At 40.1% G+C, this 17713-nt stretch overlaps 1 protein-coding gene across 4 annotated transcripts; it reads left to right on the top strand.

Annotated features, from left to right (window-relative positions):
* Positions 1-2798: 2798 nt before the first annotated feature.
* Positions 2799-12390, top strand: LOC143847546 (cellulose synthase-like protein G3). Of its 4 annotated transcripts, none has more exons than XM_077356426.1 (6): positions 2799-3470; positions 7444-7593; positions 7777-7902; positions 8701-9135; positions 10794-11141; positions 11747-12390. In XM_077356426.1, exons 1-6 carry the CDS (start codon positions 2883-2885, stop codon positions 12287-12289), a joined length of 2190 nt encoding a protein of 729 aa, XP_077212541.1. In that variant the 5' UTR covers positions 2799-2882; the 3' UTR covers positions 12290-12390. The 4 variants fall into 4 exon arrangements, with proteins under 4 accessions (XP_077212541.1, XP_077212544.1, XP_077212543.1 ...); XM_077356429.1 differs by lacking the exon at positions 2799-3470 and adding an exon at positions 5196-5497; XM_077356428.1 differs by lacking the exon at positions 2799-3470 and adding an exon at positions 6964-7340.
* Positions 12391-17713: the final 5323 nt, after the last annotated feature.

The following is a 17713-nucleotide window of genomic DNA, read 5'->3' as shown; positions in this document are numbered from 1 at the left end:
ATCCAAAATCTACCTTCACATTGTAGTGTCAATCTGTAGCTTCATATCCTGTTGGGGTAAAATAATCATAGGGCGACATATGTCACTATGAAGCTTAAAGGCTGGAAGGGTAAAAGGGCAATTTCATTGCTCTTCTGGAATCCCTTGACATTATAGCCACCAGGGAAGATAAACTTAGAAACTCGAATCCAAAGAAACCAGGGCAATCTGGAAAAGCCCAAGAAAGGGAACATTCCTAAAGGAATGTATGAGTCAGCGATGACTCTTTAACATCCTTGGCCCAATACCCAGGTTGGGGAGGATCAGGACTGACGTAAAGCTACCTCAGGTTGGACTAGGGTTGGCCCCAACCTGACTCAACTCGGCCAAAGTTGCATCTCTAATTTTAGCTCCTTGATCTATTATTAGGTTAAAATGTCTATTTTTGTAGGACCATTAGGGTTACCCCATGATTCTCCACCATAGGAAGGGGTTCCAAATCATACACAAGTCCTCGTGTGGGACAGGTGTGAACATATATCCATGGTTTAAAATTTCGGTTTTGGAACCGGTTTTGGACCCCAAGTTTCCGAAATTTCGGTCGAAATCAATGACTGGAAACATTTTTTTTCGGTGAAAATTTCGACCTGCAATTTCGGTCGAAATTTCGTTTTCTTAAACCCGATTTAATAATAAATCGAAAGTATAAATGGTAGGAAATTTTGGGCGAAATTACCTAAATTTCGGTAATTTTGTCCGAAATTTCGTCCAAATTACCGAATTTTCATCCGAAATTTCCGGAATTTCACACCATGCAAAAAAAGGTGGAAGTATCAAATTCGAGGCATCCATGAGACCCCATCGCACAATCCTAACCGTACATTCCAATGAGATTTCTCTCGTCTCGCTTATTTGACGGTAAGGAAGGATAGTCGAATGAGTGCTTTTTTGGGTTGGGGCATCTCCGGAATAGGACCCACAAGATGAACAGTTCAAATTAAGAAATTGGCTTACAGCATATGCTTCAATGTCCTTGATCCATTCTCTGTGTGATTGGATGTCATCACATGAAAAACCAAGGAGCTTCACTCCTCGCTTCTCAAACTCTTTTGCGTATTCAGCCATCTTTGCAAGCTCAGTCGTACATACAGGTGTGAAATCCCCTTCACACCCACAAAAAGAAGATTAATTAATGAAAATACAAAGGGCAATGATATATTCGCACCCATTTCTTTCCTGGCCCACCCCCTTTGCAGTTTAAAAATAAAAGAGTTGCATGAATACCTGGGTGAGAAGTTTGGAGAGGTTGAGTGCATGGAGAGCAACTGGAAGGTGACTCGTCTACTTAAGAAGTTTGGAGAGGTTGAGTGCATGGAGAGCACATGGCATGGCTGCATAGAAACCCATGATTCATCACATGCTGACATGTCCAGCCTTGGACGAAATTTCGGACCGAAATTTCCGAAATTGCGCCGAAATAATTTAGCGTTTCAGGTATATGTGATTTCAGTGTTGGTCTCTGGTCCGAAATTTCAGATTTCGGTCGAAATTTAAAACCATGCATATATCACAGGGCTAAATTAACATTGTTATAAGTTAAATGATGTTATTATTGGCTCAAATTATTGGAAAAAAACAAAGAATTTTGTAGCTACTGAAAAGGATGGTGGACCAATAAGGTAATAGCGGAAGGAGATTATCTGAATGTAACAGCATGGTTGAAGGAAGACACAAGATATCATTGGAGATTTCAGGATGGATTGACGAGATATTGGATAGGGTGGAGGGAATTGACCTCTCATTTGAGAAAATAAGATCGGCTAGCGAGGGTGCCTCCCGAGTTGGAACTCATCGATTTTCTCCCTCTTTGGTTTGGTTTCTCTTGTAGCTTGTTTTGTTTTTTTCCTCTATCTAAACCGCCCCAAGGGTACTAGACTGAACGAAGGAGCACGTCTGCATGTGGTAATAGTCTAGATGGGGCCAATCCATTAAATTTGATTCAGCATGTCATGCGAACCGCTCACGTCTGATTATATTAGAAGGTTAAGATCATTCGATGTACAAGATTCCGAGTTCATTATATTCATGATAAGCATAAAGGGCATATGTATGATTGAATGATTTGGATCAACTGACAAGTTGCGTCAGATTGCACTTTTGTCCTATTTGGTATGTGGTCGGGCTCACATGCATGACAAGCAGTCTGATTTTCTGGTCGGATGGCAGAGTGCTCTTAATTGAAAATTATAAGCGGCAGTGAGAAAGGTATTAGTAGGATTGCAACTTGAGCTGGGTCGGGTCAGGTTGAGGCCGGAGATAGCATCCCCTCAACCCGACATGACCCAGCCTATAACCCAAGCCTCGGGTCGAGGATGGTTAACTCCAACCTGAGGATGGTCAACTCTAACCCAACCTACCTCTAAATTTCTCAACCTTAATATGACCCATCTAACCTGTTTTTTCTTAATTGGGTTCTAGTTAGCTTGGGATGAAAAACAAAAAAAAACCAACAACCTTAAGATTTTGAAAATCACAATAAAATTAGAGGACAAAGGTTGGGTTCGGGCTTAGGTCAGGTTGTTCAAGACCTCAACACCAACCCAATCCGACCCAACCCAAAATCGAGTCGAACCCATTTTGTTTGGGTTAAGCCCGACTCAAGTTGCACCCCTAGTCTGGATAAAGAATGAGTGGTATGTATGTAACGAGGGGTACTGACATCATGCTTAGGCCTGTTTGTTTGAGAATGTGACAACGGATCGACTGTGAGCCCCAAAATGTTTATTGGTCCAATAATCATTTTGGGGCTCATTATCCATCAGAGTCTCAAACGAACAGGGCCTTAGAGACTATAACTGGAGAGGCTCACGACTCAGTTGTTTTTAGCTGCTTCAAGAGAGAAGATGGGAGGCATGCGAGAGCATCAAGCACTCCCACCTTTTCACAAGCTCGAGGTCGAGCCTCGAGCCATGCTCAATCGCGTGCACGCAGTGTTTTACACGTGCGCCATCTTACTCTTGTTCTATCATCGGTCCCTTAATCTCTTTCACTCCATCAGCTTCTGCTCTTTCTCTCTCTTCCTTTCTTTGTTACTATCAGATATAATTCTTGCCTTCAAGTGGTCTACGACTCAAGCCTTCCGATGGCGGCCGGTCCGGCGCTGGGAATATCTCGAGAACCTTGCAAGAACAATAGACGATAGGGATTTTCCGGCTCTAGACACATTCATTTGCACGGCGGACCCGTACAAAGAGCCCCCCATTGGTGTCATTAACACCGCACTTTCAGTAATGGCTTTTGATTATCCAGCGGATAAGATGTCTGTCTATGTTTCGGATGATGGCGGATCTGAGCTCACTCTCTATGCTTTCATGGAGGCTGCAAAGTTTTCCAAGCACTGGGTACCCTTCTGTAGAGAGAATAAGATTGAAGTGAGGTGCCCTGAGGTTTACTTTCAGACTGTTGATGCTGCTTGCTCCGGGGCAATGAAGGTATCACAAAAATTGGAAGTGATATATTCGCCGCCTTTTCTTCCTCGAGACACCCCTTTAGTGTACTTATGAGTTATGAGTTATTACTGCTTTTTTTCACAGGAAGGGCGAGAATATATCAGTTCCCAAAAAAAGGGAGATGATATTTTCACCACCCCTGCATTACGTGCACACCCCACTTATAACCTGATTTGACGTGAAAAGTGGGCAACTTTATGTCAAATCACGTTCTGGGGGGCACAAGTACTGAGGGGGGTGAAACTATCATCACCCCCCAAAAAATATGAATGAGTACAAATTTGTTTTGGGAAATGATGTCAACACTCCATTGTTTTGATATCACGTTCCAGTAGCTTATCTTTTAGTAGTTGAAAGCCTGTCAACAGGTTATTACTAGGGGTGTTCTTTATTCGGTTATAACCGTTCGGTTCGGTGGGTTCGGTTCGGTTTTTTTTCTTTTCGTTTCGGTTTCAGTTTCGGTTTTTTTTTTTTGGAAATTCAGTTATTCGGTTTCGGTTATCTCAAAAAAAAATCGGTTAGCCGAATAACCGAAATTATGGATGAAAACCATTTTTTTCCAAAAAAAAGTGCTATATGTACACTCCGTAGGATGATCAAAATCGTCCATTTGATTGATCACAACTTAATTAGGTTGTGCTCAAAAAATCATTTCGATCGGATGATCCTAGCCCTCCGATCCAAACCGAGATTTTCCTTTTTTCCCTCTTTTTCTCCCACAATTCGGTTATTCGGTTATAACTAAATAACTGAATTGTTAATCGGTTCGGTTTTTAGGAATTTCGGTTCGGTTTCGGTTACCGAAATTTGATAACCGAAATTATTTCGGCTATCAAATTTCGGTTTATTCGGATCGGTTATAACCGAATAACCACCCCTAATTATTACAGTTTCCAAAAGCTCTCACAAGCTCATTAAATACTAAAAGACAAGCAAGGAGAGTGTGGATATCAAAACATTGAAGTGCTGATTTCATTTCCCTTTTCTTTTCAATCGTGATTTTATGAGGCCTGCTCATTTTAGATTGTGGCAACCGATTGTGAGCCTCCAAACCTTTTCAATCATGATTTTATGAGGCCCTGCTCAACGAGAGCGCGGATATCACAATCGGTTGTCACAATCTTAAATGAGCAAGGCCGAACTTTTACGGTAAAACAAAAAAATAAAGCCAAAGTTTTAAAACTGTAAGGTATTTTATAGTTAAAGAGAAATTTTATTGAATATTATACTTAGACGGTATAAAGAAATTTACATTTATATTGTATTTAATAGTATAAGAAAATTTCACATCTATAAAGTCTTAAATAACATCGGGAGCTAACAATTTTTTTCTCGCACAAACATTATTCATATGTAGAATACACGTTTGATCCTAACCCTCCGATATTATAGGTGCTCTTCATAAATTAAAGGGCTAGGGTCTAGGGGAAGATGGTTGGGTGTTGCATATTTACAATGGAGACCAACAAATGAATGCCTTAGATCATCAAATTATGTGAGCACACTCTACTTTTTGGTTTCATGTGTAATTGCACACGTGATCCCCAAACTTTTAACTCTAAACCTGAAATCCTAAACCCTAAACCATAGACTCTAAACCTAGAAACCATCTTGGCTTTTGTGAATTAGTTGAAGCTGTGTCCCAACTTGGTCCCATCTTTGACTGCTCAAGCGATTGTTAGCACTTCCATTTTGAAGCAGGCAATGTAAATTCTCCTTGGCGATCTTCGGGCTCTTAGGGCTCTCTGGTCCTTCGTTGTCCGTGCCTGCTTCGGTATGCGAATCCTGGTGGAGTGAATCCTTCAAGAAGGTCTGGCCCGACGGACTGCCGAGAGCAGGGGTGTGGTGCCGTGTCTAGGTGTGCTGCCTCGCTTTACATATAAGGACAAAGAGGTAATAGTCAAGGTCGAGAATCGAGGAGCAAGTACTTTGACACAGGGCAGTAATAGAGGCCAGAGTCAATTGGATCAGGGGCGGAGCTAGGAATTTGCTTGAGGGGCAGAACATGGGTGAGGCCCATTACTCTTTTACACTAGAGGGTTTCTCCCAAGTAAAAAAGGGGACTAGTATAACTTTTCCCTTACATTTCATGTAGTGGGACCAAATTATATTACACATGTTTTGATGGGTGGGGGCCCACTATTTAACACTCCTAGCATGGCATGGGTAATTTGTTTTGGGATGGTGAAAGTTCGTGTAGTCTGGTATCATTCAAAATGTATTATACAACTTACCATATGATGATCCAAACCGTTCATTTGATAGGCCACAATGTAAGGCTATGCCAGAAAACTCATTTCAATAGAACGATCCTAGCTCTATGAAAGGTCCCCATAATATGCAATTCCAATACAGATCGTAGTACGATCTAGGATCATGCTATTGAAATGCGTTTTTGGGCTATGACCCTAACATCGGAAATACATTGCACCCCAAAAACCATTTTCATTGGGGTGCAATGTATTTACGATGTGGCCTATGATCATCCTATTGAAATGAGTTTTTGGGCTATGACCCTAACATCGTAAATACATTGCACCCCAAAAACCATTTTCATTGGGGTGCAGTGTATTTACGATGTGGCCCATCAAATGGACAGCTTGGATCATCCTATGGTAAGTTATACAATACTTTTAAAAAAATAATTTGAACTATACGAGCTTACACCATATTATAATTGATATATTTTGAGCGTATCAGTGGAGATTTTATATGGTGTGTGTATGCGTGAATTCCAGTTTTCATCTAGGCCCCACTTCAGAGGATGATCGAACCGTTCATTTGTGGACCACAAATCCATCCACAATGTCATAGGAGATTTTTAGTTCGCTGGAGAGAGAGAGAGAGAGAGAGAGAGAGAGAGAGAGAGAGAGAGAGAGAGAGAGAGAGAGAGAGAGAGAGAGGTATTAATTGCAAGAGTCAATTTCTGACAATTATAATTTTGTACAATTTTGTACACAGATTATTGGAAGTTGAAAAAAAACGCTATGTTCTCATCCCAGAGAGAGAGAGAGAGAGAGAGAGAGAGAGAGAGAGAGAGAGATATTAATTGCAAGAGTCAATTTCTGACAATTACAATTTTGGACAATTTTGTACACATATTATTTGAAGTTGAAAAAAACGCTATGTTCTCATCCCAGAGAGAGAGAGAGAGAGAGGTGTCAATTGCAAGAGTCAATTTCTCACAATTACAATTTTGGACACTTTTGTAGACAGATTATTGGAAGTTGAAAAAAACGCTATGTTCTCATCCCAGAGAGAGAGAGAGAGAGAGATATTAATTGCAAGAGTCAATTTCTGACAATTACAATTTGGGACAATCTTGTACACAGATTATTCGAAGTTGAAAAAAACGCTATGTTCTCATCCCAGAGAGAGAGAGAGAGGTATTAATTGCAAGAGTCAATTTCTGACAATTACAATTTTCATCAATTTTGTACACAGATTATTCGAAGTTGAAAAAAATGGCTATGTTCTCATCCTAGAGAGAGGTATTAATTGCAAGAGTCAATTTCTTACAATTACAATTTTTGACAATTTTGTACACAGATTATTCGAAGTTGAAAAAAACACTATGTTCTCATCCCCTCACTTTGCCCATACTTATATAGATCCTGAGAAATTGAGAATTTTTCAATTTTTAGGGGGGGCACACTTGCCCCCCCTCTGGCTCTGTCCCGGGGTTGGATCATGCCTTGTGAAGCTCCTCTCCATCCTCGCTGCTTGAAGAGGCCACTAGCGGGTCAAGGCCTATCTATGGGACAGACCAACAATTGGAGGATTCAGATCATCCAATAGAGTAGGCCCCACTGTACTTTTGGCTTCCTGTGTGCCTACACGTACAACTACCATGTAAAAATCTCTAGTATATATAGTTATGAGAGTCGAGAACAGTTAAAGGCAGTGGACTGCAACGACATTGTAGTATTTTATAATATAATAATTTGTGTTGCAGGTGATGTATGAGAGCATGAAAGACAGGGTGGAACGGGTGTTAGAGAGAGGGCACATCAGTGAAGATGAGATCACTAGTGACGAGGAACGCAATGCCTTCAAGAAATGGTCAACAGGATTCACTCGGCAAGACCATCCTACAATAATTCAGGTTTATCTGCAGTCTCTTATCAATTAGGAATAAAATGTTTAGCCTGGTGATATCCGCATGACCATGTTTGATAATGGGGCGAACTCACCTTGTTTTACATAGGAGTGCCATTACTAAACAAGAGAGTGTAGATATCAATTCCCTTTCTTATATATAACAAAGCAATTGCGATACTTGGAACAGGTTTTGCTAGAGAGTAGCAAAGACAGAGATCTTACAGGCTATGAATTGCCAAACCTTGTCTATCTATCTAGGGAGAAAAGCAAATCTTCTCCTCACCATTTCAAGGCTGGAGCCCTCAATGCCCTGGTAAGCACAATACTATTCCATAATTGAGAAGAGTTCCTACTCTCTAGAGTAGATAACTTACCTACACCCTAGCTTAAAATACAGTGGGGTTACATTGTTTGGGTGATCCAAACCATTCATCTTATGGGCCCTCACATAGATAGGGTGTGCCCAAAAAATCAGATCTATAGGGTCATCCCAACCTTACGATTTGTGGAGGTAAAAATGGGTGTGTATAAACCTTCACAAAGACTCGCAGTGTTTTGGAATAGATTGCCCTATTGCCTCCTAGTTATGCCGAAATTTTGACTGTTTTATACATTCTAGAAGATATTATACACCTTAGGTTTACTTCTATTCGTACATCGGTTATTTCTTTGGGGTTTAAAACGACTCATATGAGAACTCGGTCAAGGTAAAATTATGTTGTTTTGAGAAAGCGAAGAATTGGCTAGGTCAATTTTCATTTACTCAGCTGCGTTAGAGGAGTTTTTAATTGACCTTGTGTAGCAGACTCGAGACCCGAACAAGAACAAAGTCATAGGAAGTCCGAGTCGACTCAGACACATCTTTGAGTGACTCAAGGAGTTTGGGGAGTTTAGAAACAAGTGCATCATCACACTCTACAATCATAGTTTCAAAACTCCAATGTGTCATCGTATGCTCTTTCGTGTCGACTCCCTTTTAAATTTGGCTGTGTAGAGTATCAACCTTTTGACATGGATCCGCATTTTAAAACATTGTCTACAATAACACATTCCAGTTAAATATTTATGTTACTGATTTTAATGTATTCATTAATGTTATGTATCCATGAAGCTCCGGGTATCAGCAGAAATGAGCAATGCACCGGTGATTCTCACACTCGATTGTGATATGTACTCAAACGATCCTCAAGCCCCACGTCGGGCAATGTGTTACATCATGGACCCAAACAAGGCGCCAAAACTCGCGTTTGTCCAATTCCCTCAGTACTTCCATGGTATCGACAAGAACGACATCTACGGCTGTGAATACAAGCGCGCAGCTCAGATCAATCCGATTGGGATGGATGGGCTTGTGGGCCCAAGCTATGTTGGCACTGGATGTTTCTTCCAACGAAAAGCTTTCGATGGGCCCCCATCATTGCCAGAGTTAGAAGTGCTAGATTCCCATCACAGGTCTGCGGAGTCTCTTCGATCCAAAGCCGTCTTAAGTGCTGCACAACATGTAGCGAGTTGCACTTATGAAAATAGCACAAATTGGGGATCCAAGGTAAGGTTTATTAAGCCCCATATTAGTAGTATAAATTGGAGGGAAATGATGAATTCACCCATTTTCTTTACATGGGACAGCCTGCTTCAGTGTTCGTGGCAATCAGGCCCGTTGACTCCTTCCCATGTGAAGTACATCAGCCCCTGTGTAAAAAAAGAGTTGGCTGTCCCAAGTAAAAAAGAGGGGCATAGGATCATAGGTGCAAAATTGTTCGAATAATTTAAAATTATAATATTTTTAGGCTAATGATATCGGCACTACCGTGTTTTGATAATTGCATTAACTCATTTCGTCTTTTATTTAATTAAAACTGAAAAGACAAGCTGAGTTTGAGAAATTATTAAAACACCGTAGTGCCAATATCAGTAGCCTATTTGTAGTGCCAATATCTGTAGCCTATTTGCAGTGCCAATATCGTATACTTTCTATATCTCGTATTTTGTACTTTTAGAGTAACACAAGTAATTACAAAATTATTTTTCTAATTAAATGCAAATTTCCGAATTAATTATGAAATTGAATAGTAATTCATCAGTTTCACCTAATTCATCACATATAAATATTGTGAGTTCAAAATAATTGAAAATGACATTATGGTGAAAAGTGACCTTACCCCCTAATCTAGCAAATAGATGCATTTTTTTAAAAAGAGATAAATGATAAAAGAAAAAAGATTACAAGTTTAAATTATCCTTACATGCATTTTTGTAGTATACGATTTAGAAAAATAAGTAGATATACTCATAGTTGCCAGAGTGGGAAGCAGGTGCGAGAAGTGATGTGGAAAGCAAGGGGTTTAGAAAAGAGAAAATGCGGGGAGCGACAAAGCTCTAAAGAAAGTAAAGAGAAAATGTATGGGTTGCGTCATTGAAAGTCAACATGAAGCATACAGGAAGTTCATTAGAAGCGAACAAGTACATAGAAAGAATAGGATTGTAATAGGTTAGGGGGGAAGGGTTAATATAGGTAAGGATTACAAATAGAAAATAAGACTTCATGACTAATTAGAATTACAAGTTTTAGGAATTTACAATTTCACATGTTTTATTCATACACCATACATACATATATAATATTAAGATTTTTGAAAAAAGATCCACATAATTTTCATTTCAATTGAGACATTTTTTTACGCTTTAAATGCTCTCTCTGTTTTTTTTTAATTTTTAAATATGCTCTTTAAGCATTATCAAAAGGAGAAAATATTCATTTGGGAAGAAATAATCACCTAAATAGGAATCTCAATTGAGTGGAAACATGTAGGAATAGGAAGCGTCTGGGAAGCATGCTTCTCCAAAATTTGGAAAGCGGAAGAACTTAGCTTCCGATGCAAGTTTGTGGGGAAGAGAGCTTGCCATCCAACTAGAAAGTTTCCAGTAACTATGGATATTCTTGTTGCATATATTAAAAGCACATGAGTTCTTCCTTATTTTTCTCTAACTCTTCCCAAGCATTTCTCATTTTTGTTTTTGAATATACTTGTTACTATGGATATACTTGTTGCATATATTAAAAGCACATGAGTTCTTCCTTATTTTTTTCTAACTCTTCCCAAGCATTTCTCATTTTTGTTTTTGAATACTTGCCTTGGTGAATTATTCTTGTATTCAAACTTTGTAATTGTGGTTGGATCAAAATATGTTGCTTAAAATATGCAGGTGGGCTTCCGATATGGATCGCTAGTAGAGGACTACTATACGGGTTACAGACTACACGCCGAGGGGTGGGAGTCCGTGTTTTGTAAACCGACGAGGCCAGCTTTCTTGGGTGATATGCCGATCCATCTAAACGACGTGCTTTCGCAGAACAAAAGATGGTGTATTGGGCTTCTAGAGGTTGTCTTCTCCAAATACAATCCCCTTACCTTTGGTATCACCAGAATTTCATTTCTAATGGGCATGTGCTATGCACACTACGCATATTGGGCTACTTGGGCTGTTCCCATTGCAATATATGGTTTCCTCCCTCAATTGGCTCTCCTCAATGGAATCACCTTATTCCCAAAGGTACAAGAAACCCCTCCACCCCCTTCTCTCTCTCTCTCTCTCTCTCTATATATATATATATATATATGTGTGAGGGGGTGCAACTTGTGTCAGGCTCAACCTGAACCCGAAGGGTTCAACCAAATTTGGCTCAGGTTGGGTTGGGAAAGCCATAATCGGGGGCAACCCAACCCAACCCACCCCGAACCCGACCTCTGTCTTATAATTTTGTCATGATTATAAATATCTCAGTGTTATGATTTTGTGTTTTTTTTTTTTTTTTTTTTGTATTTTTTTTGTACTTTTGCCCTAGGCTAGAACCCAACTCTACCCGATCCGATTTGGAAAAAAAAGGGTTTAGATGGGCTGGGTTAGGGCTGATAGACTTAGTGGCGGGTTGGGTTAGTGTTGACCATCATCGACCCATGGCTCACGTTGGGTCAGGTTAGGGTTGAGGGAATGGGGTCTCTGGTTGGGCTAGGGTATTAGGGTTGGCCTCAACCTGACCCAGCCCGGCCTAAGTCGCACCTCTCTCTCTCTCTCTCTGATAATTCTGATGTTGATAAAATAATAAACATTGCTATTTCAAAAAAAAAAAAATAATAATAATAATAAACATTACACAGGTCTCAGATCCATGGTTCTACTTGTACGTGTACCTTTTCGTGGGTGGGTACGGCCAAGATCTCATCGACTTCCTTATAGCTGGAGGGACAATCAGAAGGTGGTGGAGTGATCAGAGGATGTGGATGATCAGAGGTGTTTCATCGTACCTCTTTGCAGTCATCGAATTCACATTCAAGCTAATTGGAATCTCCTCTTTTGGTTTCAATGTTACAAGCAAAGTGATCGATGATGAACAAAACAAGCGATACAAGCAAGGGATCTTCGAGTTCGGGGTCGCCTGCCCGTTGTTCCTTCCGCTCGCTACAGTTGCCGTAATCAATTTGATCTCCTTCATTGTGGGGGCATCTAGAGTGTTGCAACAGGGAAAACTAGAAGATTTTTTTGTGCAATTGTTCATATCTGGTTTTGTGATGGCTAACTGTTGGCCAATTTATGAAGCCATGGTGTTGAGAAGGGACAGAGGAAGGATTCCCATGAAAACCATGGTCATATCTATTTTTCTAGCTTGGGGTCTTTATTTAGTGGCCTCTATCACGCTTTAAATCGGGTGATGAGACCAATTTTCCGAATGGGAAAGGAGGCCTACAACTTCTGCTTTGTACTTCATTTTCTCATATAAATATGGGCTTATGTGATTATAGTAGTTTCATTTGTTATCCCTTTAATTCGTTTAAGAGCATTTCATAGAATGGCTTGTTAGAAACTTAGAATATGTAAGATCCATATGTTGGATTGGGGGTAGATCATCATTGTGTTAGATTAGGCAAGTTGATCAATTGAGGTAAACTAGCTAGATTAGGCAGCTACATTAAATTAGTAACTAGGTTGGATTAGAATATTCTATTCATATCTCTTTCCATCTATATCATATTTTTCTTTCTATGTTTATCATGTAAGTGCTCTATGTAAGCTCCATTGACTCTGAATGTAATTCGTTCAGAAATTAGTGAAGTCTTCTCTAAATTTTACATGGCTAACATTATCATTGAAAGCAAAAAAATATATAAAAAAGGCTCATAAATGGTATTAAGCCTCTAGCTCAACGGTCAAGGTCATTGCAAAATTCACCGAATAAATGAGAAATTCTTGATAATATTCTACATTTTTGGTGCCCCAATTTTAATTGCCCTCGCAGTCTCCCTTTCTAGTCAGACTACATTTAGCTGTTGCCCTAGCTTATCTACGAACAATGGAAGCATTTAAGCAATTGCTAAGGCCCTGTTCGTTTAAGATTATGACAAGAGCCAAACTTATTATGGTAGTCAAAATTATGTTTAAATTTGAGTCGAATAATTGGTTTCGTACTCATAATCGGTTGTCATAATCTTAAACGGTATGATCAGTGCAATGGAGAGATCCTTCAATATGTAGAATCGGATTCCCATCCCAGTCCACTAGTGTGGGAAATGAGCTTATTTGAGGCATTCAACTCTTTCTTCAATGCTCTTGTGACTTGTGAGTACTACAAGCAGAAGCTTGTAAAAATTTGGAGTTTAGAAGGGGTGTATATACGGGACATTATTGTCAAAATACGGTGAGTGTCCAATACTTTTCAGAAAGTACAGTGGGGCCTATTTGCAGGATGATAGGATGATCTAAACAGTTCATTTGTTGGGCCACGACATAAATAGGCTGTACCCCATACATTATCTCCATGGGATGATCCAAACCCCATACATTATAGAAAACTCTATAGGTCGGAGGTTTTGGATCATCCTATGGAGATGATCAATAACGTACTGCCTATTTAACTTATGTGCCAACAAATGAACGGTTTATATCATCCTCTGAAGTGGACCCAGTGTACTTCCTTAAAAACCCGGACTATAAAATCTCCATACCACAGGAAGCCAAAAACACAAAGCTAAAAATGGAAGGGAATTTCAGGTATTAAATATGGCCAATGATTTATTCGCACCCCCTCTAGGATAATTTGCACCCCTTGTAACGTTAAAAAAGCCTCGAAGTCTGCCCATAGGCCACAACACAATTCACCTTAAACAGGGTGCATATTGTCCTCCAGGGGTGCGAATTTATCGTAAATTATGTTTGATGTTTTGGTAGTTAGTCTTAGTCGCGACGGAGGTTAGTTCACCTCCTTATCCTTTTTCCCCATTCACACTACCCTACAACCAAGCCCTAGATAAAAAGTCCCTCGCCTTCCCATCCGAGCCCTAGCCCTAGATTTCTCAGGTTCGTTCTTCGAAGGAGGAAGGGGAGAAGACGAGGGAGAACCCCCCTCGGCTATTGCCGTAGAGGACAAAGAGGAGCCCCAGTGCCCGTTGGGGCTCTGCCAGTACGAGACCATGGTCGTCTTGAGACCCGACATGTCCGAAGAAGAACGCCTCTCACACTCAGAAGTACAAAGAGGTAATCAAAAAATAATAATAATCTCAATCTCCTCACATTTCATTTTGTTCTTGTATTTTGAAGTTGTTGATAGAGAATTTTTATTTGTTGCCTGTTTAGGAAGTGGTAGCAGTATTTTCTTTGTAGTGGCATTATCGTAATAATTCGGTTTTTTTTCGCATTGTTCTTAGTATCTGTTGGACAAGGATAGTGTGTTTGTGGGTTGTTTCGCAGGGGAGTCCTAATTGTTGAATTTTTCATAAATGTGTTTTATCTTGTGCGTTTGAGCTTGGAGCTTGAGTAGTGGCTAGAAAAGTGGTTTCAGACTATTGCTTGGTTATCTAGATATCATTCTGTTCGGCGTAAAATCGTCCGACGTGGTCGGTCAGTGCACGTGTGAGTGTGTTGTGAATGTGTGGGCATGCCAGCCTCCTGAGAGGCAGATCAGAACTCAATTTGAGGGGTCGGCGACCGAAACGTTTCCGTCCCTTGGGATTGGATGTCATGCGATTGAGAATAGGGGAATGTTACTTCTTCCTTAGGCTCCTCTGTTCTTACACAGATGGAAAGGACTTTTTACAGTACGACGTGACGCGAAATGTGCGGATGTCTTCACATGCATAATGTGAACGACATGTCTACATGCATAGAATATGAACAACTTGTGGGGGAAAAGTCAATGTGAGCAGAACGTAAACGACGCCTCCGATGCACGCACAATGAAAATGACTTTTCAAGATCGACAGACCGTTTGGTTAGCTAACTAACGGAATGAATGACAACATGCGTCAATGCGGGGGATAGCGAATTAAAGAGAAAGACTCATTTGGGAAGATGAATTCATTGCTTCTTAATCCGATTCGGAACAGCTACAACTAAGTAAATGATAAAAGATAAATGCTAAGACATGTTTGATGTTGGTTGTGGGACCTCTTTCTCTTATCATGACATCTCTATTTATAGTTTTATTCAGGTAACCGTTCCCCATTACCTCACGTTCTCAAGTAGGGAACTCTTGATAACTGCCTATTTCAGGCTCCACTATTCGCCCGCCCCCTCAATTAACCGTTCCCCATTACCTCACGTTCTCAAGTAGGGAACTCTTGATAACTGCCTATTTTAGGCTCCACTATTCGCCCGCCCCCTCAATTTCTAGGCGGTTACTGCTCTATCTATTGAGAGTGTCAGCTTGGCATGTAACCTTGTTTACTCTATTCAAACAAGCCATCATCCGGTGATTCGGTCTCTCATGATTGAACATGCCCAAAAATGGGTGTAAACAAATTCTCATCTGATCCCTATAGAACACAGTCAGCGAGAATTAATTATTGGGGACAAACAAACCGGGAAAACAGCAGTAGCCACAATTACTATTCTCAATCAAAAATGGCAAAATGTAATATATAAAGATGCCGGACATAAGAGGTTTTGATTCTGGGGAGAGATTGATGGTAGGCTTCTCGATACTAGATCATTCAAATCTATTGAAGGTTGATAGGATTATTTTCTATTCTTTCCACAGGCTTCATCTTGTGAGAGCTTAACAAGAAAATTAGGGCTGTAGAAAGGCCAGTCCCCAAGTGGGTGCTGAGAATTGAACATCCACATATTTTAATTGAGGTGTTCGTCCAGGGGCAATGCAATGATTTTGCTTCAAATGCGATGATGTTGTTGCTTTGACTCAAGGATTACGGATCTTCTTGGCTCGTCTCTTTGACTCGGAATATGATGAGTACATTGGAGACTGGAGTCCATGTCTAGCTAGTCTCAAATTACCAAGAGATGCTGTCACTCTAGTAGATTAGTTCATGGTTGGGTGTAAGCAACGGATTATCTATCCATGCTCCCAAACTTATGTCCTGTTAGTTGAAGGTTTTCAATAGATATTATTTTTCAAAGTGTGTCAAAATGGCAATATTTATGATATGTACTTGAGAGGAGTTCAATTGTTGGACATTTACTCCTAAATGAAATTTTGTGCTTGTTTTTCTCAAGTAGTAGTGTTGGTTGTGTATGGATCTCTCTTTCTCAAATTATGGGAGAGTCAATAACATGTGACGAGGCTTCATTGACTTCGGTTGGAAGCTTTCCATTTGCAAAATTTATCTCTTTATGTTCTTAATTAGGAGTTTGTATATGATGAAAGGCCTTATAAACACGCAAAGGTGGTACGTCACAGTACCATCCTTGATATTTGATCCAACAGCAGCTTCTCAAAAAGTGAGCTGCTGTTGGATCAAATATCAAGGGTGGCACCCCTACCGTATAGTTGTAAGGCCTTACACCATATAAAAACTTCTTAATTAGAGTTCTATGCTGTTATTACTCCAAAAAAAAAAATTGGAGTTCTATGCTGATTTATATTGCTTCCGCACTAGTTTATATTTTTTCTTATAAAATCATCAAGGCATTGGAATTGGGTGCTCCAATTGAGGTTGACAAAGTCCACCATGTTTGGGTTTGAACTGCGAATTGCAGATTTTAAATGAAACTTTCTAGATGCATTGTTTTGTGAGTTATATAGCATCAAGGCAATTGGACAAGTTTACCTTGCCTGGGGATTAATTTATTTGTGTCTGTGGGAGAATTATTAGAAGGGAATGAAAGCTGAGGTTCCAGACGACTATGCCATCGATAAAGCTGAGATTCCATATTAGGGAACTCTTGATAACTGCCTATTTCAGGCTCCACTATTCGCCCGCCCCCTCAATTAACCGTTCCCCATTACCTCACGTTCTCAAGTAGGGAACTCTTGATAACTGCCTATTTCAGGCTCCACTATTCGCCCGCCCCCTCAATTTCTAGGCGGTTACTGCTCTATCTATTGAGAGTGTCAACTTGGCATGTAACCTTGTTTACTCTGTTCAAACAAGCCATCATCCGGTGATTCGGTCTCTCATGATTGAACATGCCCAAAAATGGGTGTAAACAAATTCTCTTCTGATCCCTATAGAACACAGTCAGCGAGAATTAATTATTGGGGACAAACAAACCGGGAAAACAGCAGTAGCCACAGTTCCTATTCTCAATCAAAAATGGCAAAATGTAATATATAAAGATGCCGGAAATAAGAGATTTTGATTATGGGGAGAGATTGATGGTAGGCTTCTCGATAAAGATGATTGTGGATATTAGAGGATGAGCACCAGTTAACAAGTGCTCCCAAACTTTCTGATAAAATCTTTTCCTCAATTTTATCTCAACCTTTTTCTTTTTTCATGAATGCATTCCTTCTAAAATTCCTAAAATTCTTGAACCTGGCAGGAGTTCTTTGAAGAAAAAGTCTGGGAGTACCTAACTTCTCTTCTCTTTTTTCTGGTCGATAAGATTGAACATGAATGTTAGACACTTTGGATCATATTAATAAAATAATCGAGATCAGTAAAGGGTGGCCCAGTGCCCGAGGCTTCTGCCATTGCGGGGTATGGGGAGGACTAGATGTACGCAGCCTTACCCCTGCTTTGCAGAGAGGCTATTTCCGTGACTCGAACCCTTGACCACCTGGTCACAATAGAGCAACCTTACCGTTGCGCCAATGCTTGCCCTCTCTTTTTTCTCTTTTTTTTCCCGAGTGACAGCTCTCAATTGCAAAACTAAATAATCAGCAGCTTCTCCTG

The sequence above is a fragment of the Tasmannia lanceolata genome, unplaced genomic scaffold (assembly GCF_043159265.1).
Source record: "Tasmannia lanceolata isolate RefF3 unplaced genomic scaffold, GAP_Taslan_0.1 ptg000015l, whole genome shotgun sequence".
Classification (NCBI taxonomy): Eukaryota; Viridiplantae; Streptophyta; class Magnoliopsida; order Canellales; family Winteraceae; genus Tasmannia; species Tasmannia lanceolata.
Note: the sequence above shows the minus strand (reverse complement) of the source record. Positions and strands in the feature narration are given on the sequence as shown.

What these genes read in the sequence shown, in the direction of transcription:
- LOC143847546 (XM_077356426.1), top strand. Translation starts at nt 2,883, where the DNA reads ATGGGAGGCATGCGAGAGCATCAAGCACTCCCACCTTTTCACAAGCTC. An exon ending in GCACAAATTGGGGATCCAAG is followed by an intron (nt 9,136 to 10,793) that starts GTAAGGTTTATT and finishes TAAAATATGCAG; the next exon opens with GTGGGCTTCCGATATGGATC. An exon ending in GAATCACCTTATTCCCAAAG is followed by an intron (nt 11,142 to 11,746) that starts GTACAAGAAACC and finishes AACATTACACAG; the next exon opens with GTCTCAGATCCATGGTTCTA.